We start from the raw sequence: 26748 nt of genomic DNA on the forward strand, positions 1-26748 counted from the left end.
CGCCCATCCCTTAATAATGGATGGGTACCAGATAGGGATGCTCCGAACTGAGTTCGGTTCGGGTTCGTACGAACCCGAACTCTCTGTAATGATTCCCGCTGTCTGCCTGCTCCGTGCAGCGGGCGGATCCAGTTGGAGGACCACCTGGAAAACTGGGATACAGCCATAGCCATAGGCTGTATCCCAGTTTTCCAGAGTGGGCAGACAGCGGGAATCTGATGCTGAGCGTTCGGGTTCATACGAATCCAAACCTCGGAGGGTTCGGACCACCCCAAGTACCAGAAACGGGCTGTTGACTTAAAAAAAGCACCCAGTCCAGGGCACTCAGAGGCCGCACTGATTCTACCCCTCACAGTTCCTCTTCTAATTAGTGTAGTTGCTCACCTGCTCCACCAATGAGGCAAGGGAACTATTCTGCCCAATGGAAGAGAGTAAAGGAGGACTGCCTGACTGGAGAACAGGGTAAAGAGCTGGATGGCCTGCCGCCTGTCTGATATCTGCCTGATACCTGCTTCCTGAGATCTGGGGCTTGCTTCCCAGATGCCTAAAGCTAGCGATGCCCCTGATATACAAGCATATAGGGGGTATATGAAACACAAAAAATAGGAAGGATAAATTGTGGGGACAGTGATAAAGAAAATTCTTGGAAATTAGATACTAAAACAATGTTAGCGAGTTATCTGGAGCATCTACTTTATATACAGGACAAAAGACAGGAGAAGTGAGTGGTGGTAAAAGTTGTGAAATGCAGTTGTTTCCTGGTCACAGAAATGAAAAAAACAGCTACAGTATAGAAAGGCAAAGGAATAGGCTGAAAAGGGTAAAAATAATGGTCAGTTTTAGAAAATTATGTATTACTTTAAATGCGTAATTTCTTTCTTTTTTTTTTTTCATTTAGTGGTATAATCCCTTTTATAGGTATAAAAACTATGTCACGAAATGAACCTAAAATTCCTAAGTATTTTAAACTTGAGTGGCGATTTGCTAATTAATACACTTGGTGTGACTTGGTGTACATGTGTTTTGGGAGAAGTTTAGCTGTAAGCGCATCTAAGCATCCAATTTGCAGCTGCAGGTGAAATTTATAGCTAAATCCAAGAAACTGCAACAAAACCAAATTTTGTGTAGATTTCCAGTCTGACTCAACAGCATATAATTTTGGCTATGTTTATACATAAGGCCCCGTCCCCACTGAGCAAAACTAGCGGAATTCTTCATTCTTCAGCGCGGACAGAGCAGGAGCGCGCGCCTCCCATAGACTCCCATTATGAGCGTGAGGCTAACGGCATTCCGCTGCAGACAATTCCGCAGCGGAATTCCGCTAGTTTTGCTCAGTGGGAACGGGGCCTAAAGGGTACCACTTTCTGCAGCAGGAGAAGGCAGGCCAGAGCCAGCAGGGTCGCAGGTCTTCCCGATAGCAGCCCCTCGCGCAAAGCTCCCCCATTGAGGGCTCATTCTTCTTGGTGTGAAGATATTTTAACATGTGCGGATGACAAATTGAGCGTGGTTTTCACACTGTGCCATTCAAAGTTGAGTAGTGGCTCTGAACAGGGTAACCTGACTGCCACGGGCATGCGCTAGCACTTGGAACCAAGCACTGGACTGAGTGGGAGAGAGCGAACAGACAACAACCTGTTCCAGTGGGTGCCACTATTGCTTCTTCCCTTGTTTTAGGTGCTGGCACTGCAGTTTAGTCCACCAACCAGGACACATGCACACATTCTGCCTTTTCCCTTTTGCCTTTCTCTGCTCCTTCCCCTTCAGCTTCCCATTCACCTGCACCATCATCGGCCTTGTCCCTTCAGTTGACCATATCCCAGGCATTTGATCACAGGCAAAAGTACCAGTCCACTCACCCACAAGTGCAAGCCTTAAACTTCCACATCTTCAAACTGCTGGCCCTGGAGATGTTGTCGTTTAGGCTTGTGGGAACTGAAGCTTTCTGTCACCTTATGGCAGCTGCCAACGCTTGGTATTTGGACCCTAGCCGTCACTATTTTTCCTGCTGTGTGCACCAGCATGTGTCCCGTAACATCAGGCACGCCCTGAGTAGTGCTGTTATAGCAAAGATCCACTTGACCACTTACATATGGACAAGCACTTGTGGCCAGGGACTTTACATTTCTCTGACGGCACACTGGGTGAAGGTTGTGGAGGCGGGGAAAGAGGAGGAGGTGGCTATACAGCAGAGGGTAGCACTCAAGTTGGGTCCATTGCATTTGTTCAGCACGGATGGTGCAAAGAAGAGGCGGAGGAGGAGATGGAAAGTCCTCCTCCTTGTGGGGTCAGCGAAGTCATGCCTCTTTAGAGTCTGGCACACATGGCTGACTTCATGTTGGCCTCCTTTTCCCGTGACAACACATTGCCCACATTATGAAGCAAAAAGTAATGGATCTTGGCACTCCTCGACCCTTGGTATAAGGATAAATGATGGAATTATTCCCACCTAACATCGCTGGGGGCCCAGCGGCCCAGTGTCGCCCAGAGTTTGGTAACATTCAGCAGGTCCACAAGCACTCTCCTGGGACACTTTCATGGCACCCCCTTGCAAACTTACCAAACAAATGTTTTAACATGGGACACCAGAAGACTCTCGCACACAATGTTTGTGGGGGTCATCTCAACGGCCTAAAAACAAATTTTTGGAGGGCTCACTTCAAGGGCCTAAAGATAAAGGTTTCTAGGTTTCACCCCAAGGGCATAAAAATTTTTTTTTTGGGAAGGCTCACCTCAAGGGCCTTAAACTCCATTTTTGGAGGGCCTAATTTTTTGTCACTGCTCCTCAGAGTTGGCCTTCTGCTTTCTTTAGAAGTAGTAGCTGTTTCGAAGGCAGGATTAATCAGGTGGGTGTTTTTTTAGGCTGGGTTCACACTCGTATATTTCAGTCAGTATTGTGGTCCTCATATTTCAACCAAAACCAGGAGTGGATTAAAAACACAGAAAGGCTCTGTCCACACAATGTTGAAATTGAGTGGATGGCCGCCATAGAACAGTAAATAACTGCCATTATTTCAATATAACAGCTGTTGTTTTAAAATAACAGCAAATATTTGCCATTAAATGGCGGCCATCCACTCAATTTCAACATTGTGTGAACAGATCCTTTTTTTGTGTTTTCAATCCACTCCTGGTTTTGGTTGCAATATGAGGACCACAATACTGACTGAAATATACGTAGTGTGAACCCAGCCTAAATCTTAACCAAACAGTAACTCACAATTACCTGTATTGGCCACATAGTAGCAGGTTATTCCCCTAACTGCTTTACAGTTTGCTCAATCATAGAGGAATATGTTCAATATTTAGCTGACATGCCAATGTGAAGATTTTGGAGTCTATGGATTTGGACATACTTTATCACCTTCAGAACACTTCCTAAACTGAAGATATCAGTTTATAGATTAAACAAAGCTGATCCTGCATTTGCAATTTTTATCTTTCTATGTTCTTATATTCCTTTGCTATAAGGCCACAAATGTTGGAGTCTAAGCAGTCCTCTCCATTATATTCTTGAGCTAAGTAGTCCTTTCTATGCTTCAACATGCCCAGTTTGCAGGCTTAGGGTGCATGCACACTATGGAATGGTGACAGAAAACCCATTGCGCATTCCGCAGCTCGCACCTGCCCACAGACTGTGACGGGCGCACACATCTCTGCCCGTGTCATAGACTCCATTCTATGCAAGGGCGGATTCCGTCGTCCATCCAAAGAATGAATAGGGCGGGTTTGAGCTGCGAAATGCGCAACGGGTTTTCCGTTGCCATTCCGTAGTGTGCATGGACCCTGAGGCTGGGTTTACACACATTATATTTCAGTCAGTATTGTGGTCCTCATATTGCAACCAAAACCAGGAGTAGATTGAAGACACAGAAAGGCTCTGTTCACACAATGTTGAAGTTGAGTGGATGGCCGCCATTTAATGGCAAATATTTGCTGTTATTTTAAAACAACATCTGTTGTATTGAAATGATGGCAGTTATTTACCATTTACCATCCACTCAATTTCAACAGTGTGTGAACATAGCCTTTCTGTGGCATCAATCCACTCCTGATTTAGGCTATGTTCACATAACGTATGAGACCGGCCATTCCGTGACCCGGCCAGGTCACGGAACGGCCGGTCTCTGCCGGATCATAGTATTGGCCGTAGTGTACTGATGCGGTCGCATCAGCGTGCGCCAACATCAGAGCTTGCCACTGCACACAATGAAGCAAGCGGCCGGAGCCGCTCGCTTCATTGTGTGAACTGACATGGGAAGTGTTCACAGGCGCATAAAGTACGGCCGTTGTTGAGGATGGCAACAACGGCAGTACTTTTACGTAGTGTGAACATAGCCTTAGGTAGCAAAATACTGACCAAATACTGACTGAAATATACTGTGTGTGAACCCAGCCTTACAGTGGAGAAATGCAAAAGAGTGGAAAGCTACAAACTACAGTTTTGAAACCAGCATCCTTTATCCTATATGACCTTAGTTTAGGGGTTGAGGGGGGTTAGTTGAAGTTGACAGAGTCCCTTTTATGATAAGAACATGCATAATATCCCTCCCCCCCCCCAGACACACAAAAACCTTGGAAAGCAAATTTATAAGGGTGTCCAGTATCTACATAGATGTGTATTCTGATTCAACAGATTAATATGTAAATAACGTACATAAACAACAGAAATCAAACGTACAAACTGTACTGTCGTGTCAGCTTTTTTAATCTTGCTGGTCTGACTTCTTGCTTGCTTGAAGATGATCCTGTGGATTGTGTGCTCTCAGCCCGCAGAGATGCCGCTGGGCTTCTGTGGAAAAAGAACAAATGACACTTATTGAATGATAAATCCTCTACTACACAATATGCTAAAAGCATAAAACGTTGAAGGTTGTGGGCAGAAAAAGACCACTTTCCCTTATATTATTTGCTTTAATATTATCTTATTATAGATATGTTTAAGTTCTAAAACTATAATGGAGCCAGCAGTCTGCTGTCTCCTGATCGCCGGCTCTATTATACAGGGAGATATCTGCTGATTTGGCAGGATCTCCATGTAATAGGTTTCTTAATGCATTTTTTCTTAAACTTAACCAGGGGAAAGTTAAATAAGGGAAAGGGTAAGGCCAAATTTAAAAACATTTTAAGGGATTTGATGAGTTAAATATATTTGCTCTCATGATTTAATTTCAGAAATGATTCAAATCTGATCTTTTTGCGCCACTAGACACAATGTGGTTACCACAGGTGTTATTCATTGCAAACTTGATAAGAGGCTTAATCTAGTGTGATCAGTAATTAATGCTTAAGGGTACAAACCCACACACCGTATACGCAGCAGATACGCAACAAATACGCAGCAGATTTAATGGTTTAGATTTGATGCTGTGTTCAGTTATTTAGATCTAATCTGCTGCGTATTTGTTGCGTATTTGCTGCGTATCGCAGCAGTAAATACGCTGCGTATACGGTGTGTGGGTTTATACCCTTAGGCCCTATTACAACAAAAGATGTCTGACAACTCTGACAAATCTTACAGATTTTTTAAGCCAAAGCCAGGAATGGATTTGGGAAGAGGAGTAATCTCAGTCTTTCATTTATCTCCTGTTTTTTATTTATATTTTGTTTCTGACTTTGGCTGAAAAAATCTGTTAGATAAACTGTCAGACATCTTTTGGTGTAATAGGGCCCTTAGGGACCAGTAAGGATCAGGGAGGTTGAGCAGATCCCATCATCCTTTCATCACTGCTTAGTGGTTCAAGTAAATCATATATGAATTTGGGCATAATTATTTACTTTCCTGACTTCTATGTTGTGAGAAATATAAACTGTCTGCTCAGAGTCACAGATATTGAAAACAAACTTATTTTCAGCAGTGTGGATGCTTCATAAACAATAGTGATCATTTTGAAGTTTTGTCACTTTAAACTTTAGTATGTGTTCTTCTGTATCGAGAAAAAAAAAAAAAATTCCTCCAAAAAAAATAAAAATTTAAAATCGCAAGCTTAATTACTATTCCACAATTGTTTCAGGAGTTTCAGTCTCTTCATTAGCTTACTTGTAGTGTAAATATTCATTATGCTAATTATCTCTTAAACATGTCTGGCCAGGGTACATGTATATTTAAATTCAAAAGAGCTAACAGATAGCAGCCAATCACAGCTCAATTTAAGAAATGATAGCTAAGCTGTGATTGGTTGCTATCTCTCTGAGACAACAGCCAAACACATGTTTGTCTAAGACAAACTGATAAATCCAGACTACGGCTCCGTTTTCACGGACCAATTCTCTGCTGCGGAATTCCACCAGCCTTCCTGTCATAATGACAGTCTATGGGAGGCTCGCGCGCCTCCTCTATCCATGTCTATCTGCGCTGAAGAATGGACATGTTCATTCTTCAGCAAGGAGAGAGGAGGTGCGCGAGCCTCCCAAAGACAGTCATTATGACAGGGAGGCTGGTGGAATTCCGCCAGTTATGCTCTGTGTGATCTGAGCCTAACATGTTTTGTTTGTTTTCTTTTTATATTGTTTATACATTTCTTTGTATTGTATAAAAACTAAAAATTGCATTACCCTCTTCAACAGACAGCCTTGTATTCAAATATATGACTTTATACATAGTCTTTTTCTTTGTATAACCCTGATGAACAACTGCTGATGTTGTTTTAAACAAAGTACCTTTTCTTGCTGTGTAGCTCAGACTGACATCGCAATGACAATGATGAAGTTAATTGATGTGAAATAAAGAAACTGACCAACTGCTCAAGCTGAAAAGACATTTTTTAATTGACTGTGATAAAAAGTTATTTATAAAAATGAATTTTAATGACATGATTAATTTTCTGCCCGATTTAATCTGTCCAATGAAAGTCAGTTAAGTGATTGAAGACACAGTATAGTAATTAATCTTTATGTCTATCAAATTCATTTTAGAGTTATTTCTACAAAATAAATTCATATTTTTCTAGCCCTTTATTTAACTTAGAATTGACTTACATAGAGAAGCATGTTTCCTTTACCCTTTCATGGACCCAATGGACCTTTTTTCAGGCATTCTCAGACAACTGGGATTTTCTAAGTAGAAAATAGCAATATCTGGTGGGGTCCCTGATCTGTCAGCTTTCTAAGCGTGGATAATTTGTTGTTCTCTTTTTGCTCTTCCTTTATTTACTATTCTTGCTTCTCAGTAATATTTTACTATGTTTTTAGAGTTCATACATTAGGCTACTTTCAGTTTCCATTCCTATAGTGTAATCCAGCCTGTCATACTTTACAACTTTTATTTTATTTTTTTTTTCCTGGCATAATATACCCTCATTGACATCTACAGTATGTGTCCTTCATTAACTGTTAATTTCTCTCCACTCCTCTGGTCTCAAAAGGCTACTAGCCATTGCCTTATTAGATCTTGTATCTTTGCCAGTATAATCCACAAGCGGCAGTCTTTTATCCTATTGCTGTGTGGGTTGTCCTGAGGAACGATTTGCAATCTATCATTTTAGCGAATCTTTACACAATATTCTCTATGTGTAATAGAGCATTTACTCTTTACTGTTTAAAAAAGCAGAGTAAGTGTAAGCAGCCAAGTGGTAGTAGCATCAGTTTTCCTGTGCCATGTACGACTAGGCAGGCTTCTCACACTGCTTGATGAGCACAGAGTCCAGTGAAATTAATGACCTTATCTTTATCTCCTGTGCATTGGGATAGCCCAACACAACACATTGCTGTATTGTGATAAGGCACTCAAGATAATGGTGGTTTCATCTGTCGATGATCTAGAAAGGATACGTATCAGCGTCAGCACTTAAAACATTCTTCTTTAATTCTATACAAAAAAACATAGACATGTCCAAAAACCACATACACTAGCCATGAGGGCCATAAGTCCACAAAAGCATAAGCTTTAGACTCATGGCTGCTATATGTGTTGTTTTAGACATTTGTAAGCTTTTAATGAAGAACTAAAGTATTTTTGGCATGAGAAGACAGTTATATTATTACAGTATACATTATTACAGCAATTATTACTTCTGTTATTTTTCACCCTACCCCCACAAAAATGGTCAGTAGGTAGTGTCCATAGCACTCTACTAAGATGCCATGGAAACTATGTAGAGAGCAGGGACTACTTAGATATAGTGTAGAAATGTCTGAAACATATAACAATACCTGCAAAGTGTTTGCATTCTACATCTGTTTCCAGCTATCATTTGCAGGTCATGGGGTTTATGAAGTCAGTGGTGTTGTGGACAGTATCATTTATGGCCACTGTCAGGCCCATTCAGCAAAGCAATGGCCACAGCAGTGTCTCACTGCACAGATAATAAGATGCCCTGAGTGGGCTCCTGGACTGACAATATGCCGAATCGGGCATATTCCTGGTGGGTGCACAATTTGTATGTTGAATTTACATGATCTAAAGTCTGTCAGAGCTATGCAGAGTGATTTTGTGAGGCCACTGACACGGCACACAACAGTCCACTCTCTGCACAGCACGCACAGTCTGAAGCTAAACTCTTAATGACCTTCCATGCAGATAAGGGCAGAAATCAACTTTGGCCCCTGCCCCTCTACTATTCACATTGTGTTGTTCTCTTCCTTACACTGCTGTTGGTGTAAAGCTGTTTCAAAATTAGCATTCCAGTTATGCGCCGTCAGATCATGATAAGACTTGTACTTTTGCAACAGCTGGATATCCACAGATGAGAACCCTGCTAAAATTGCTCTGCAGACTGTATCATCATTATTGCTGTGAAACTGAAAATTGTAGGTTAGGTAGCAGTAAAAGTGAATTGTCCAATCAATCACTTCTTGTGGGGCACCAATGAATGTGCAGAGCAGTGAGAGAATAAGCCAGAGGAGCATAATGATGCAGCCAGGTAAGTATGACTTATTACATTTTTTATTACAAAGGGGGAATGCCTAATATAAGGGGAGGGGCTAATTAACAGGACAAATGCTTAACACGAGGGATGCTATCTACTGGGTTTGTAAAGGGGGGAGGGTTATAACTAACAAGGGGATTTACCTACAGGGTCCCTGCTAGATGGGGAATACAACATACAGGGGTGGGGGTGAACTGTTGAAGGGGTTATCTACAGGGGGATGCCTACTGTGGAACTGTACTTACTATGGGGGAGTTACCGAAAGTGAATGTCTACCTACACTACCTACAGGTACGGCCTACCTGCAGAGGTAGACCTTGCTACTATATGGATGTACAGAGGGGAGTAACTCCTACATGGAAATAGAGGGACCTAACTACTATATGGGGGCACAGAGGCTGCCTTTATCTGGAGACAGAGGGACCTAACTACTATATGGGAGCATAGAGGGCTCTAACTACTATAAGGAGAGACAAGGGAGCCTAACTACTATATTAGAGCACAAAGAGGTCTAATTGCTATATGGGAGCACAGAGTGGGGCCTGACTACTATATGGGTACACAAAGGGTCCTTACTACTATATGGAGACAAAGGGGCCTAGGGGAACAGAGGGGTCCTATCTTCTATATGGAGGCACAGAAGGGACTGACTACAGTGTTAAGGGCCCCAATTGGGTCTAAATAATACTATATGGGAGCATAACATAGTTGTCTGTTTGTGGGGACAAGCTGTGGCCAGGAGAAGTCTTAGTGATGGCCAGAACAGATGGAGAAAAAAAAAGGAAAAGTGAGTTACTGCGATTGGAGACAATTCCCCCTGGTATCTACATCTATATGGGTAAGTGTATGGAGGCATACTGGTCTTTGTATAGTAGATGTTCATTAGTAATGATATTGGGGTATTAGTCACTATGTGGTGCTGAAGGAATGGCAATAATATTTGTTTCTCATATACTGGTATTATTGGTCTTGGTATACTGGATTTTAGTAATGGTGTTCTGGTTTTAGTCACTGTATTAGTCATGTAGTGATTATGGTAGTGGTTATATTTCCTATATCTGGTATTATTGGTAATATTACCGAAATTGGTCAGTAACAGTGTGGCAGTATAATGATGTGTGGTGATAATATGTTACATTATATTTTGTTCTATCCCTTATCAGTACTCTTCTGGCGTCACTTTAACACACTTAATCCCCACAGTACTACGCATTCTGATCTTCCACATAGCCTCCAGTATACAATGCACCTAGGACCCTCCAAATACAACAGCAGCAAACACTAAAACTCTCAACATTTACTGAAAGTCTGCAGCCCTCAAGATATGCTGGGAGTTGAAGTACAAATGAACCGACAACTCAACAATTCAAGGGGTTGACCTTTTAGAAACTACAACTCCTAGTATACCTTAATAGCTTCATAAGTGTAGGGCATTCTGAGAGTTGTACCTGTTCAGAGAGTTGTGGTCACAGATACAGCTCAATGCAGTTGTTAGACGCGGTCAGTTTGTGCTTACTCCCTGGTATTGGTTTAAATGTAAGTGACAGGGGCAGTGTGACTGCGGGGGTCCAGATTGTTTTAACGGACCACCGGAGGTCTCTTACCTTCTTTCGTGCGGTCCGATCGGCGATCTCCTGGTTAAGTCTGCCACAGGCAGGCTTAATAAGCAGAGCGCCTATCACACTGATCAATGCTATTGCACAGTGTGCATTGTACAGTGTGTATATTCTAAAAAGTGTATGTAAAAGTCCCCTGAGGGAACTTAAAATGTGTAAAAAAAGAAAAGTAAAAATGTCTTCATAAAAGCCCCAAAGCCCCTCCCCAATAAAAGTTTAAATCACCCCCCTTTCCCATTATATAAATAAAACATCTAAAAATAAATAAATGTATACAGGGCCCCATACGAACCCGAACCTCAGCAGGTTCAGACCATCCTTACACCTGACCAATACCAACATACTGTGACTGGAAAACAATGCCATTCCAGACCTGACCAATAGCGCCACACAGTGACTGGAGAACACCACCATACCAGACCTTACAATACCGCCACACAGTGACTGGAGAACACCGCCATACCAGACCTGACCAATACCGCCATACTGTGACTGAATAACTCCGCACCCAAGGCCTGTCCAATACCGCCTTACTGTGACTGAATAACACTGTCATACCACACCTGACTAATACCGCCATACTGTGACTGGATAACACTGTCATACCAGACTTGATCAATACCGCCATACTGTGACTGGATAACACTGCCATACCAGACCTGACCAATACTGCCATACTATGACTGGATAACACTGCCATACCAGACCTGACAAATACCACCATACTGTGACTGGATAACACTGCCAGACCTGACCAATACCGCCATACTGTGACTAGGTAACACCGCCATACCAGACCTGACCAATACAACCATACTGTGACTGGATAACAACGCCATACCAGACCTGACCAATACCGCCACACAATGACTGGAGATCACCGCTATACCAGACCTTACCAATACCGCCACACAGTGACTGGAGAACACCGCAATACCAGACCTGACCAATACCGCCATACTGTAACTGGATAACACCGCCATACCAGGCCTGACCAATACCGCCTTACTGTGACTGGATAACACTGTCATACCACACCTGAATAATACCGCCATACTGTGACTGGGTAACACTGCCATACCAGACCTGACCAATACCGCCATACTGTGACTGGATAACACCACTATACCAGGCCTGACCAATACCGCCACACTGTGACTGGAGAACACCGCCATACCAGACCTTACCAATACCGCCATACTGTGACTGGATAACACTGCCATACCAGACCTGACCAAATACCGACACACTGTGACTGAATAACACTGCCATGCCAGACCTGACCAATGCCGCCATACTGTGACTGGATAACACCGCTATACCAGACCTGACCAATACCGCCATACCCCCCCTCGAACAGACACCAGATTTTCTGGCAAGTCTGAACGGGAGGGTACTGCCCCTCTGCAAGGTGCTACCCTGGGCACCAGACCATGGGTGCCTAATGGTAAATACGACCCTGCAGGTATAGAGGACACTACAGTTATACAGGACCCCAAAACTATACACTACAGGTGCACGGGACATTCACCAACTATATACTACAGGTATACAGGACCCCAAACTTTACACTACAGGTATACAGGACCCAAAACTATACACTACAGGTATACAGGACCTCTACCAACTATTTACTACAGGTATATAGGACCCCAAACTTTACACTACAGGTATACAGGACCCAAAACTATACACTACAGGTATACAGGACCCCAAAACTATACAATACAGGTATATAGGAACTCCACCAACTATATACTACAGGTATATAGGACTCCAAACTATACACTACAGGTATACAGGACCCCAAAACTATACACTACAGGTATACAGGACCTCCAACAACTCTATACTACAGGTATACAGCACCCCCACCAACTCTATACTACAGGAATACAGGACCCCAAACTATACACTACAGGTGTACAGGACCCCAAAACCATACACTACAGGTATACATGAACTCCACAAACTATATACTACAGGTATATAGGACCCCAAACTATACACTACAGGTATACAGGACCCCCCAAAACTATACACTACAGTTATACAGGACCTCCACCAAATCTATACTACAGGTATACAGCACTTTTACCAACTCTATGCTACAGGTATACAGGACCCCCAAACTTTACACTACAGGTATACAGGACCTCCACCAACTATATACTACAGGTATACAAGACCCTCAAATATCCACTACAAGTATACAGGACCCCCGAACTATATACTACAGGTATACAAGAACTTCACCAACTATACATTACAGGTATACAGCACCAACTATATAGTACAGGTATACAGGACCCCCCGAACTATACACTGCAGGTATACGGGACTTCCCAAACTATACAGTACAGGTATACAGCCCCCCCAACTATACACTACTGGTATACAGGACCTCCCTCAACTATACAGTACAGGTATACAACCCCCCCCCCACAACTACACACTACAGGTATACAGGACCCCCCAACTATGCACTACAGATATGCGAGACCCCTAAAAACTTTAGATTGGCCTCCTGGGCACCTTAGAACATTTTCTAGTAAATAATATTTTTGGGGTTCCATCATACAGTACATGTTATGGTAGGATGAAAGACACCATTACAAAGTACAACTACTCCTGTAAAAAACAAGCCCTTACATGTCCCTGTGGTTAGAAAACTGAAAGTGCTAGAGCTCTTAGAAGGGGAGGAGAAAAAAATGAAAACACAAAAAGAAAATGTGCGCGTATTCCTCCCAAGCCAGTTAAAATAATTACCAAAGCAGCCCTGTTGTACTCACAGGGCCCCCCTGAGACACCATTTCCACATTTCTATGTGCTTCTGTTCTCCAGAATTATGTTTTTCTGATTCCATCATTCATTTCAATATGGCGCCTGCCGGGAAACTACAGCTCCCAGCATGCATAGTGCCTCCTATGTCTCCCTCCCCCTCCATGCTTTCTGCTGGGCTGTAAACTCAGCTCTGCTGTTAGCCAACACACAGAGTGCTTGTGTAGTGGGGAACAGAGCAAAAAGGAGCCCAGATAAGAGAAGGAGAGGTGAAGATGCCGGCAGCGCTAAAGCCCCTATTACACGCGGTGATCTCCGGGAGCATGTGAGTGCAGACCTGTCAGATCAGTGTTCACCTGCTTCTCATTCTCCACTCACTGCTGGCGCTATTACACGTGCTGACAGTGAGCAGGCAAGAGCGGTGGTGGTGGTGGTGGGGGAGTTGGAGGGCATAGGAGATAGCAGCGGTCTGCTGCCGCCGCTCCTGTTACACGGAGCGACGTATGTCATTAGTCTTTCAACATGTTGAAAGACAATGAAAGACAGCCGACATCGTTCATGTCGGCTGATTGTTGCCTTTTATTACACAAAACGATTTTTGGCAAAAATGGCTGATAATCATCCAAATGCGGCGATAATCTATTCATATAGGAGACAGAGCACTATGGGGCACAGATAAGGGACTCATAACTTGTACAATGAATGAGCTGGCTCTGCTCTGGAAGCACAGCCCACTGACAAGCAGTAAGAGGATGTCAGTGGATCACATGTTCTCCACCCAATTGAAGCACACATGATCCCCAACTTGGAAGGTGAGGGCCAAGAGGAAGCAGTGTGTCGGAGGGGACTCCATTTAGATGATTTTAGGATTCCAGAAGGGGTGAGTTCACCAAGTATGCAGCAAAATCATTTATAATTTATAATTTGTATATTTTAGAAAGAAAGCTATGGGTTGGCTATCAGTTAATGCAAAAATCCTTTGGGGGAATACCCCTTTAAGATATACAGATGTAAACACAATGAATTCAGCAACTAGATACATAGAATATAATTTCTATATCTAATTGCAAATGCATTAAGCAGGCAATAACAGACCTTACATTAGTGTCCTGAAGGCTTGGACTCTTGCTGAAATCTGACCCACATGAGTCTTCTTTTCCAACCTAAATAAGACAGAAAAGGTTACTTAAATACATGTCCTACATTTAACCAAAGGTATCAACACTTTCATGAGGAAGCCTATACACCCAAGCAGTAATAATAATGCACACTGTTTCTACCATCAGCTGTAACGGTTTTGCCAAAGTAATATCCTTCAAATTTACCTCTGTTAACCCTCCTCCAATTACAGCCCTATTTACATCCTGAGACCATGCCATCTAACACATAGACAAATAGCTGTCTTTCCCCCTTCTCACTTCATACTATTACTATATATAGAGCATTATACAAACACCAATATAAACCCAAGCACTCTGCATTTGATTATCGGTGGCTGAAGAAATTTGATGCAACCCTAAGGCTGGCTGGAAGACAGTCATCAAGTCAGGCTAAAAAAAACTTTCAGGGTGCCTTCACACATACCGACTCGCAGCATTAATAACGCTGCGAGTAGGCTAGGTCCTGGCAGATCACTGTCATTACATACACGCAGCGGTCTGAATGACCGCTGCGTGTATGTAATTCTGCCGGCCGCTTAGCCCCTTCTGATGGCGGCCGCCTCCCGCTCCGCTTTGTATACATACCTCCTCGCTCCACGGGGTCCCGGCGTCCTGCTCTCGCGCCCGGCCAATCAGTGTGTTGCCCTGCCGCAGCCACTGATTGGCCGGGCGGGAGAGCAGGACGCCAGGACCCCATGCAGCGAGGACAGGTAATGTATACAGAGCTGGAGCGGGACGCAGGCGGCATCAGAAGGGGTTAAGCGGCCGGCAGATTTACATACACGCAGCGGTCGTTCAGCGGTCGTGTATGTAATGACAGTGATCTGCCAGGACTTAGTCAACTTGCAGCATTATTAACGCTGCGAGTCGGTAGGTGTGAAGGCACCCTAACTTTTAGTATATTTACTGTATATTAGGCTTTTTCCTTGTACAGTGCAATAAAAAGGTATGCAACTTTTTAGATAAATTCTTATCTACTAAGGTCTATCCTTGTTACTTTGCAACTGAAAATTTCATCCACGGCTTGAAACCCCTTTCCAAATACACAGCTGTCCTGTGTATTTGGTAACAGCTATCAGACTACTAGCCAGACATGACAGAGAAACCTGTTGTGCTGCTGCTGAAGGGAAGCATGTTAAGGGTACAAACCCACACACCGTATACACAGCAGATACGCAGCAAAAACGCAGCAGATTTGAAGCAGATTTGGTGGTGCAGATTTGATGCTGTGTCCAGTTATTTAGATCTAATCTGCTGCGTGTTTGTTGCGTGTTTGTTGCGTATTTGCTGCGTATCGCAGCAGTAAATAAGCTGCGTATACGGTGTGTGGGTTTGTACCCTAAATCAGTTTAAAAGATCATTTATCATATTAACTTACGAAGCAGAAATAAATGACACAGACAAGTAAGATTTATTCAGTTGTGTCTTGGAGGTGACCTGCTTCATTTATCTAACAGAGGGCAGTGAATAAACAACATCCGTTACTGCCCAGTATGTTTCCACTGCCACAAGGAAAGGACTGTTCACTCTCAAGGATATGGCATATTGATTAGTAAATTAAAGTAACATCACTAGATCATTTATAAGGACGATTCATCAATAGCCAAAAAAAACTAATTATAATGGATTGATTGACTATGGCCACAAGTCTATGGAGAATTTAAAATGGTAAGCTTGGCCAGAACCTGCATAGATAAATAAATAGATTACTTGTATACATTTGATTGATACTGTGGTTCACATTATGTAGCTAACTTTAAGTATGCTTACATGTTACAAGTTAACATGAAAAACAAAGCGCAGCATTGTGCGCAATAGTAATTTTTTAAAATTCCATGATTTCATTCTGAGCCTACTACATTATATACTTTTATTTGAATGTAATCATTATTTGTATTCTGTATGATACTATCTGAATGTTGTATTCACTATATCTGTGCAAGTCAGTGGCGGATTAAATGTACCCTGGGCCCCTTGCAGTCCACCCAACCTGCCCCCCCCCCCCCGTTCAATCTGCCCACATTATAATCCACTACTGCCCCCCCCCCCACGCTGTCCCCAATAAACACTGACTGCCTCCCCTCCCTGCTGGCCCAAATAAACATAATGTTTGGTCCCTTGCTGCTACCCCCAGTAAGCATTGTCCACCCCACCTCCACTGCCCCCAATAAACATATTGCCGTCTGGTTTCCTGCTGTTGCCCCCCCCCCCAGGTCACAGCTGCACAGAGGTTGTCAGGAGAGGAGGGGGCTGCTCTTATAGGGGAGGTCACAGGGTCAAAGCAGCACAGAGGATGTCAGGAGAGGAGGGTGCTGATCTTATAGTGGAGGTCGCAGCAGCACAGAGGATGTCAGGAGAGGAGGTGCTGATACTATAGGAGAGGTCCCAGCAGCACAGAGGATGTCAGGAAAGGAGGTGCTGATACTATAGGAGAGGTCCCAGCAGCACAGAGGATGTCAGGAGAGGAGGGTGCTGATCTTATAGGGGAGGTCACAGGGTCACAGCAGCACAGAGGATGTCAGGAGAGGAGGGGGCTGATCTTATAGGGGAGGTCACAGGGTCCCAGCAGCACAGAGGATGTCAGGAGAGGAGGGTGCTGATCTTATAGGGAAGGTCGCAGCAGCACAGAGGATGTCAGGAGAGGAGGTGCTGATACTATAGGAGAGGTCCCAGCAGCACAGAGGATGTCAGTAGAGAAGGGTGCTGATCTTATAGGGGAGGTCACAGGGTCACAGCAGCACAGAGGATGTCAGGAGAGGAGGGGGCTGATCTTATAGGGGAGGTCGCAGGGTCTCAGCAGCACAGAGGATGTCAGGAGAGGAGGGTGCTGATCTTATAGGGAAGGTCGAAGCAGCACAGAGGATGTCAGAAGAGGTGGTGCTGATGCTACAGGAGAGGTCCCAGCAGCACGGAGGATGTCAGCTGGCCCCCCTCTCTCCTTATATCTGGCCCCCTCATAGATGGTCCCCCTCTTCCCTCTTCCCCCCCTTATAGATGGTCCCCCTCTTCCCCCCTCATAGATGGTCCCCCTCTTCCCTATCCCCCCTTATAGATGGCCCCCCTTTTCCCCCCTCATAGATGGTCCCGGGGACAGTACAGTGGCGGATTATAATGTGGGCGGCGTGGCATATGCCCCCCCGGAGCCTTGGGCCCCGGGCGGCCGCCCAAACCGCCCTTATTATAATCAGTGCAACTCATTTTCAGCTACACAAATTTCTTTGTGTGTATCTCCTATGAATGATCAAGCCTGGGGAGACACAAATGGATGCACATCGTACGAAAGCTTGTTCAGCTACATTAAAAAGCCAACATCAGAAGTTAGCATATAATTTGATCAAACCATATTGCCTCATGTACCATGTGCAGGTCTCTGATACACATGAGTCCCTAACCAAACAACATTGTGACGGTCAGTGACCGCCAACCCCGCAAAGCGTACGCAACCAGGGAAGGGAGGCCACGGAATTACCATTTTTTTTTTGTTAGCTATACACATATATATATATATAAAAATGTATTAAAATGTGATTAAAACATCCGAGCTACACAAATATGGTATTAATAAAAACTAAAGATCATGGCGAAAAAAATAATGCCCCATACATGCCTGTAGGTGAAAAACTAAAACCGTTATAAGAGTCACAATAGCGTCACTTTATTAATAATAACGGTAATTGCAAAAAAAATTAAAAAATGTAATAAAGAAAATAAAAAAAAACATTACAGAATCTGTGTTCTTGCATATGGTTGTGTTCTGACTGACCTATAGAATAATGGTATGACGCTTTTACCATATAGGGCATTATGTAGACACAGGAACCCCCCAAACGTTACCATATTGCATTCTTTTTTATGATTTCACCAATTTATATCTTCATAAATAATATTTTGGGGTTCCATCATACATGTTATGGTAGAATGAAAGAAATTCCTGTAAAAAAAACACAAGCCCTTACATGGCCCTGTAGATAGAAAAATTAAAGAGGAGGAGGAGGAGAAGGAGGAGGAGGAGGAGGAGGAGAAAAAAACGAAAACACAAAAATGAAAATTTGCATGGTCCACTGGGTCATTTTGGGCTTGGTCCTCAAAGGGTTAATGTAGCTGTTTTTGTAATATTTTCTAGTAGTTGCTAGAACTGAACCCGGTGCAATGCCATCCACTTTCTCAGACCACTTGCCACTGACTGACAGCTTGCTGTCTATTGGACCGAAGAAGAGGAAAAATTGTGGATTTCAAATGCAATGCCCCTTGGTGTAGGCTTGGACTGTCTCCTACTCCCAGATAAAAAAAAAGAGATTCCCAGATGCTTCTTGAAGTATGAAGTGTTTATTCCAGCAAAACATTATAATATAATAATTATAATACTCTCTTTATCAGGCATGATATATTTACAACAAACAGTCATCTTATAATAAAGATACAATTGATGACCTTGAACGACTTGTTTTATTGGAGTTAAGACACTGATTGCACTCTAAAGTCATAACTGTTAAAGGGGTACTCCAGCAAAAAAAAATATTTGTAATCTGATGAATTCCGATTCACAGTGAATTGGGCATTAAATTTGCTTTGTAGCGATTCGAAATTCACCAGATTCGCTTCGCAAATTCGCTAAACATGGCAGCCGCACATGTTAGCTTACAGTACTGCTTTTTGGCGGGAGCAAGGGGTTATCCATAATCCCTTGCACCTGTTCAATCAGCTGCAAACCCCACTGTGATGTCAGCACCCCCCTCTTGCCTTCTATATAAGGCGATTGGCTTCCTGGAGGCGGCCAGTCAGCTGTGTATAGTGGAGAGCAGGTTGCAGCAGGCAGTTAGAGTAGGGAGAGAAATACAAAGAGAAATAAGGAAAGAGAGGAGAGAATAGGAAAATTTAAAAAATCTCCAGTCCATTAAAAATTTTTTCCAGTACTTATCAGCCGCTATATGTCCTGCTGGAAGTGGTGGATACATTGCTCTTTGCTCCAAGACAGGAACTGTCCAGAGCAGCAGTAAATCCTCATAGAAAACCTCTCCTGCTCTGGACAGTTCCTGTCATGGACAGGGGTGGCAACCAAAGCACTGCGTCAGACTGAAAAGGATACAGCAATTCCTGTAGGCATACAGCAGCTGATAGGTATGGGAAGGTAAGGTATGGGGATTTGAGATTTTTAAATAGAATTAAATTACAAATCTGTAAAACTTTCTGAAACTAGTTGATTTAAAGAAAAAAGATTTTCACTGGCATACCCCTTTAAATGGAGGCATTGACATGCTCTGGGCAGCCTCTTTTACCAGTCTATTTTTGATGCAAAGTCTATGTTCTGTTGTATTTAGCCCAATTTCCTGTCAGGTGCACCTGTAACTGACTTCCTGTTCCTGTGTACAGGACACTCTAGCCAGGAATTCATCCAACTCTACTGTCCTCCCACTATGTGGGAAAGCTTATAACCAAGTGTAGTGGGAGGAAGAGTTGGTTTATTTCCTGGCTAGAGTGTCCTGTACACAGGAACAGGAACTCCATTAGAGAATGTACACTAGACATAAAATTTGACTGAAGACAACAAAGCAGACAGTGTGCACCAAGAGAAGGTAAAAATAGGTTTATTCATTGAAAACCCCATTAAAACCAATGTTTACTTGTTTGTTTGTTTTTCTTTCACCGGATGACCCCTTTTAGGTCTCATATTGATCACATATAAATAAAATTAACTGCTGCCTCTTTAATGCTTCTGAATCTTAAAATATAATGAGAAGACCTCTTCACCTTACTGTGCCCTTTATGTGGTCAGATCAGAAAATGAGATGAGAATCTGTGAGTTAAGTGACACCCTTCATATGTGGCATTTATTTCCTAGCAGGATTCAATTAAAGTACAAATTGCAATTTCAAAGAAATATCAAAGACTTTTATGTATTATTTTAAAGAAATACAATAAAATAATATGTTTTTCTTTTTTTAATTATCAAATGCAGTTAACCTTCTCTAACTGCTGTGAGTATTGTTGAAAGAATAGAAAGAAAAATAAATCCAGTTTACTACATAATATGTAATTCATGTAAATGCAGTTTAAGACATCACTGTATAGAAAGGGAGAAATAAGAAAAAAATTATATGGCTACAAATTACCAAGCTCATAGTGTAAACTGTCTCCCTTTGTTTTTGTTTTTTATTGAAAAAAATAAGTTTCCACATATTGATTTGCAAAACTGACCTGTATAGCAGGGGTAATATTGTTGGCTAAAGGAGCGCGGATACACCGCCTACTAGTTACCAAATTATATTATTTTAGGAGATTGAGCAATTGTATACAATTAGTTTAATGTGTGCTAGATTTGCATAGATGCAATCCTGTGTATGCTGATTGCTTTCTCGCCTGACAGCTTCTTTTGTGTATATTTATTTGTCACAGCATATTTTCGTTCCAATGTTGCTGTTTTAATTTCCAACAGCAACAATAGAACGAAAACTCGCTGTGATAACTTAATATACACAAAATAAGCTGGTGAGGGACACCAGAGACCCATAGGAGGACACTGGGGGAAAGCAGACAGGTAGGCATAGGCTGTTTTTTTTGTTTTTTATGTTTATTAAATTGGTTGGCCTCCATCTCTACATTCATTTAGGGTAGCTTCACACACACCGTATCGCAGTGAATTTTCTGCTGCGATACGCAGCAGATTTGATGTAAATAACTTAACACAACATCAAATCTGCACCATCAAATCTGCTGCAGATCTGCTGCTGATCTGCTGTGCATCGGTCGTGTGTGTTAGCACCCTTAACCCCTTAACGACATCGGGCGCAAGTATACGCCCCCGCAGGGTGGGCTTTAACGCAAACGGGCGTATACTTACGCCTGATGTTTCCCCGATCGCTGTGTGTTCACACACAGCGGTCGGGGAAGATGGGGGTGATTAACCCCTCCCATGCCGACGATCGCTGCTATATGATGATCAATACAGATCAGCATATAGCAGCTAAATTCAGCTTTCCGGGTCATCGGTGACCCGGTGACCCGGAAAGCAATGGCGATTGGTGCTGTCTGAGATAGCACCAATCGCCATTAGTGTCCTGGGGAAAGATGGCGCCGATGCCACCCCCACGATCGCCGTGATAGGCCGGCCAGTATCGGCCGGCCCATCATGGCGATCAAACTGTAAAAAACTGTTTTGTCGGATTCTGCACCCCTCAGCTAGGTAGCTGAGGGGTGCAGAACAGGTGTGTGTGGTGCAGGTGTACCATACTCACCTGATCTGGGCGTCCGGAGCGAAGATCTGCGGTCCGCGACGTCCTCGTGTCTTCTTCGCTTCACTTCCGGGTTCGGTCATCCAGCGTCGGAAATCTTCGGAAACGCTCAGGTCCTCGGGTTCGGCGGGTCTCGGCAATCTCCAGCAGCGTCGCTCTACTGCCCCCTAGCTGCTGATCAGTGAATATCATTCACTGATCAGTTGTTTTGGGTTAAAAAGATTTTTTTTATATTTTTTTTTTCAAATTTTTTTTTGCGCCCTAACGCCGCTGAGTGCTGATCAGCATCGCACGTAAGTGCACCGCTGATCAGCAACTCCTCCTTTTTGGCGTAGGGGCGTTTTTTCCCCCCTATATCCTACCGCCACTGTCTGCTGATAAGTGCCACACATAAGTGCGGCATTTATCAGCAGCTCTTTTCTTGGCGTAGGGATATTTTTTCTTACTGTCAAAAAAACACGTAAAAAACACTACACTACACCACACTACACAAAATAAAGTTTTACACTACACTACATTACACATTTACATACCCCACATACTAGTCCCGGTACAAAGATGGCCCCCAGGGTGTTTTCGGCGTCGGGCGCATACGTTATTATTGCCTCCGACACCGAAGCAGCCAGTGAGGATGAATGGGGGATCCTTCTTTCCTCCATTCATCCTCATCATCCTCATCATCCAGTGACGTGTCTGGGGGTAGCGTAGCATACGCTGCCCCCCAGACATGTCTTTTCCGCCAGAACCGTCCCAATAAGAGATGACGGTATGAAATTCTCCAAACTCTGTGAGAGTACCTCAGGGTACACTTACAGATTTAGGGTACGTGCACACTGCGGAATGGCGAAGGATAACCCTTTGTGCATTCGGCAGCTGCCCCCCCCCCGGCGGACTGATGGAGGCGCGCGTCTCCACCCGTGTCATAGACTCCATTCTATGCACGGGCGGATTCCATCGCCCATCCAAAGAATGAACACGTTCATTCTTTGGACAGAGGGCAGAATCCGCCCGTGCATAGAATGGAGTCTATGACACGAGTGGAGACGCGCGCCTCTATCAGTCCGCCGGTGGGTGCCAGCTGCGGAATGCACAAAGGGTTATCCTTCGCCATTCCGCAGTGTGCACGTACCCTTAGAGTGTATGAAGGAAGGGACACCCAAATCCAGCCCCCAGATGCCCCCCCCCAATCCTCGGAGTTAGTGGGGAGATCGTTTGGGAACTGATCTTCCCACTGCTGGATAAAGGTTACCATCCGTACGGGGATAACTTTTATACCAGCACCCCCTCTTCCGGTCCCTCGCTGCCCGAGCTACTGTAGCTTGCGGCACGATCCGTAAATATCAGAAGTAGTAATAAAGCCCTAATATTTAGCAGCCATGGAGCGGACTCAGCGCTTCTGGATATGTGGGACCCCATATCGCACCAGGGCAACATTTTCCAGGTGACGTCCCCCACACTGGAGAAAGGGAGACCCCAGAAGAAGTGCAGAGTGTGGCGTAACAGGGGGATCAGGAAGGACGCCATGTTCCAGTGTGACACCTGCCCTGATCCCCCCGGCCTCTGCATACTGGATCGCTTCAAGGCGTACCACACGTCATCGGAGTTCTACATTATCTAAATTCTGTCCCTTATTCCTATTTCAGGGGTCACGTTCATCCAGGGATTATTCTGATTGCCATTATGGAGTCGGGAAGGAATTTTTCCCCTGTGAGGAGGCTACTTGTTGTCTGCCTCACAAGGGTTTTTTGCCTTCCTCTGGATCAACACAGGTTGAATTTGATGGATATCTGTCGTTTTCAACCTTATAAACTAATAATTGGCCTAATACCCCCAAATAAATTAGAATTGTCCCTTTTCCCCAGCTAAATAGGTATGGCCGCCATTCCCATTAGAGGATGCCATGATGCAATTACAAAGCCTCTGTGCGGCTAGGACAGTAGAAACCCCCCACAAGTGACCCCATTCTGGAAACTACACCCCATAAGGAATCTAACGAGGGGGGCAGTGGGGATATGGCCCCCTGGTGACGGCCACATTTGGACCGTGAAAATGAAAAAATTGTATTTTTTATTTTCATGGCACATGTTTCACTTATGTGCCCGTCACCAGTGGGGTCCATATGCTCACTGTACCCCTTGTTAGATTCCTTATGGGGTGTTATTTCCAGAATGGGGTCACTTGTGGGGGGTTTCTACTGTCCTGGCAGCACAGGAGCTTTTTAATTGCGACATGGCCTCCATCCTCTAAATGGCGCTCTGTCCCTATGGTGGCTTGCCCTGTGCCCATATGGCACATTATATCCGCTTGTGGGGAATTTTCGTACTCAGGGGAAATTACCCTACACGTATTGTGTTCACTTTCTTTTTTAACCCCTTGTGGAAAAGGAAAAAATCAAGGCTAGACCAACATTTAGTGTAAAAAATGTTTAATTTTTACACTAAATCATTGATCTTGTCTTGATTTTTTCATTTTCACAAGGGGTTAAAAGATAAAAAAAACACTAAATGTGTAGAGCAATTTCCCCTGAGTACGGAAAAACTGACATGTGGACATAAAGTGCCATGCGGGTGCAGGATAAGCCTCCAAAGGGAAGGAGCGCCATTTGGCTTTTTGAGGCTGGATTTGGCTGGAATGGATTTTGAGGGGCCATGTTGCATTTAAAAGGCCCCTGTGTTGCCAAGACAGTTGAACCCCCCCACAAGTGACCCCATTATGGAAACTACACCCCTCAGGGAATGTAAAAAGGGGTGTAGTGAGCATATGGACCCCACTGGTGACGGGCACAAATGTGGAACAATATGGCGTGAAAATGAAATATTATTTTTTACACTATAATGTTGGTTTAGCCTTAAATGTGTATAGCAATTCCCCCTGAGTCCGTAAATACCCCACATGTGGACATAAAGCACCATGTGGGCGCAGGGCAAGCCTCCGAAGGGAAGGAGCGCCATTTGGATTTTGCAGGCTGGATGTGGCCAGAATGGATGATGAACGCCATGTCGCATTTACAGAGCCCTCGTGCTGCCAAAACACTAGAAACCCCCCACAAGTGACCCCATTCTGGAAACTACACCCCTCAAGGAATCTAACAAGGGGTGCAGTGAGGATATGGACCCCTTGATGACGGCCACATTTGTGCCATGAAAGTGAAAAAATGAAATTTTTCCCTTTCACGTCACATTGTTCCACATTTGTGCCCGTCACCAGTGGGGTCCATATGCTCACTGCACCCCTTGTTAGATTCCTTAAGGGGTGTAGTTTCCAGAATGGGGTCACTTGTGGGGAGTTTCCAGTGTTTTGGCAGCACGAGGGCTCTGTAAATGCGACATGGCCCTTGAAATCCATTCCAGTAAAATCCAGCTTGCAAAGGCCAATTGGCGCTCCTTCCCTTTGGAGGCTCGTCCTGCGCCCGCTTGGCACTTTATGTCCACATGTGGGGTATTTATGTACTCGGGAGAAACTGCGCTACATGTTTGGTGTTTTTTTTTTCTTTTATCCCCTTGTAAAAATGAAAAATGAAGGCTAGAACAACATTTTAGTGTAAAAAATAGAGTGTAGAGAATCTGCGAAGCACCTGTGGGGTCCAGATGCTCACCGCACCCCTTGTTACATTCCTTGAGGGGTGCAGTTTTCTAAATGGTGTCCCTTTAGGGGTATTTTTTAGGTTTTGGCACCCCAGAGCCTCTGCCAACCTGAAGTGGTACGGTCAAAAATGACCAAATATAACGGAGGCGTTGAAATTCACTAGGTGCTCCCTTATATCTGAGGTTTGTGGTTGCGTCAAATAGCGCAATAGGGCCACATATGGGGTATTTCTATAAACTGCAGAAACGGAGAAATCAATATTGGGGTGCATTTCTCTGCTAATAGGTTTATCATTATGAAAGATATTGGATTACAATAAAATCTCTGCACAGAAAATAAAAATTTTCAAATTTCTTACACACTTGGCTTTTATTTCTGTGACTCCCCTAAAGGGTTAAAAAACTTTCTGGATGTGCTTTTGCTGAGTTTGGGGGGTGCAGTTTCTGAAATGGGGTGCTTTGTGGGGCTTTCTAACATACAGTCCCCTCAAATACACTTTGAACCTGAACAGGTCCCTAAAAATATCTGATTTTGAAATTTTACAGAAAATTTGGAAAATTGCTGCTAATGTTTTAAGCGTCCTATTGTCTAAAAAAAATGAAATATAGTTTAATACAGTAAATGCCGCCAACATAAAGTAGACATGTTGCTAATGCTATTTAATATATAATTTATGTGGCATAACCATTTTCTGTATAAGCAGAAAGGTTTAAAAGTTTGAAAAATGCATTTTTTCACAATTTTTCACGTTATTTTGGTGTTTTTCATAAAGATTCGTTATGAGTAACTACTCCATTTTACCAGAAATGTAAAGTACAATATGTCACGAGAAAACAATCTCAGAATCGTCCGGCTAGGTAAAAGCATCCCGAAGTTATTAATGAATAAAGTGACACTGGTCATATTCATAAAATTTGTCTCTGTCCTTAAGGCCATTTCAGGCTCTGTCCTTAAGGGGTTAAACTTATTACAAACTGTAAAAAGCTGAACTTTTTTCAAAGTTCGTAAGGAATCTCGATTCATGAAGTTCGGTTTGCTCATCTCTAATGGCTAACTAAATGGTTATAAAAGTTATTAACCACTGAGATTTCTATCTACTGGCTAACACGGTACAGATATATTGTTTTTTTCAACAAAATGGTGTTTGGCAACATAGTAAGCCTATTATTTAAAGCGTAACTGTCATTTAAATGTCATTTTTCAGACATTAATAAATATCAATAGTACAAGGGATTTTAAGAAACTTAGTAATGGGTTAAGCAAAAGTTTCCTTCTGTGCTCAAAAAGCTGTTTTTCTACCACTCCCCTCACTTTAGAAGAAGCAAGATTTCTGTGTACATTATGCTCTATGGAGAGGGGAGGGGTCGAGGGGGTGAGTGAGCATGAAGAGAAGAAAAGCAAGGTTGTACAAAACAACATCCTGCAATCTTTTCTCACCAAGCTCCAAAATAAGTACTGACCTTTCTGACCTGTAAATCCAGTATTTTATGTGCCCAAACAGTCTGCAAACTGT

The 26748-nt window shown here is 43.4% G+C and overlaps 1 protein-coding gene across 1 annotated transcript in view; it reads right to left on the minus strand.

The window, feature by feature from the left end:
• The window catches only part of LOC138784169 (band 4.1-like protein 4B), a 73207-nt gene that overhangs the window by 26326 nt on the left and 20133 nt on the right, over positions 1–26748 (minus strand). Inside the window, exons 5-6 of the mRNA XM_069959680.1 lie at positions 14357–14424; positions 4679–4789 (exon numbers count right to left, since the gene is read on the minus strand). Of these exons, the coding sequence (XP_069815781.1) occupies positions 4679–4789; positions 14357–14424 (179 nt within the window). The remainder of the gene's footprint in view (positions 1–4678; positions 4790–14356; positions 14425–26748) is intronic.

The sequence above is a fragment of the Dendropsophus ebraccatus genome, chromosome 2, assembly GCF_027789765.1.
Source record: "Dendropsophus ebraccatus isolate aDenEbr1 chromosome 2, aDenEbr1.pat, whole genome shotgun sequence".
NCBI classification, from domain to species: domain Eukaryota; kingdom Metazoa; phylum Chordata; class Amphibia; order Anura; family Hylidae; genus Dendropsophus; species Dendropsophus ebraccatus.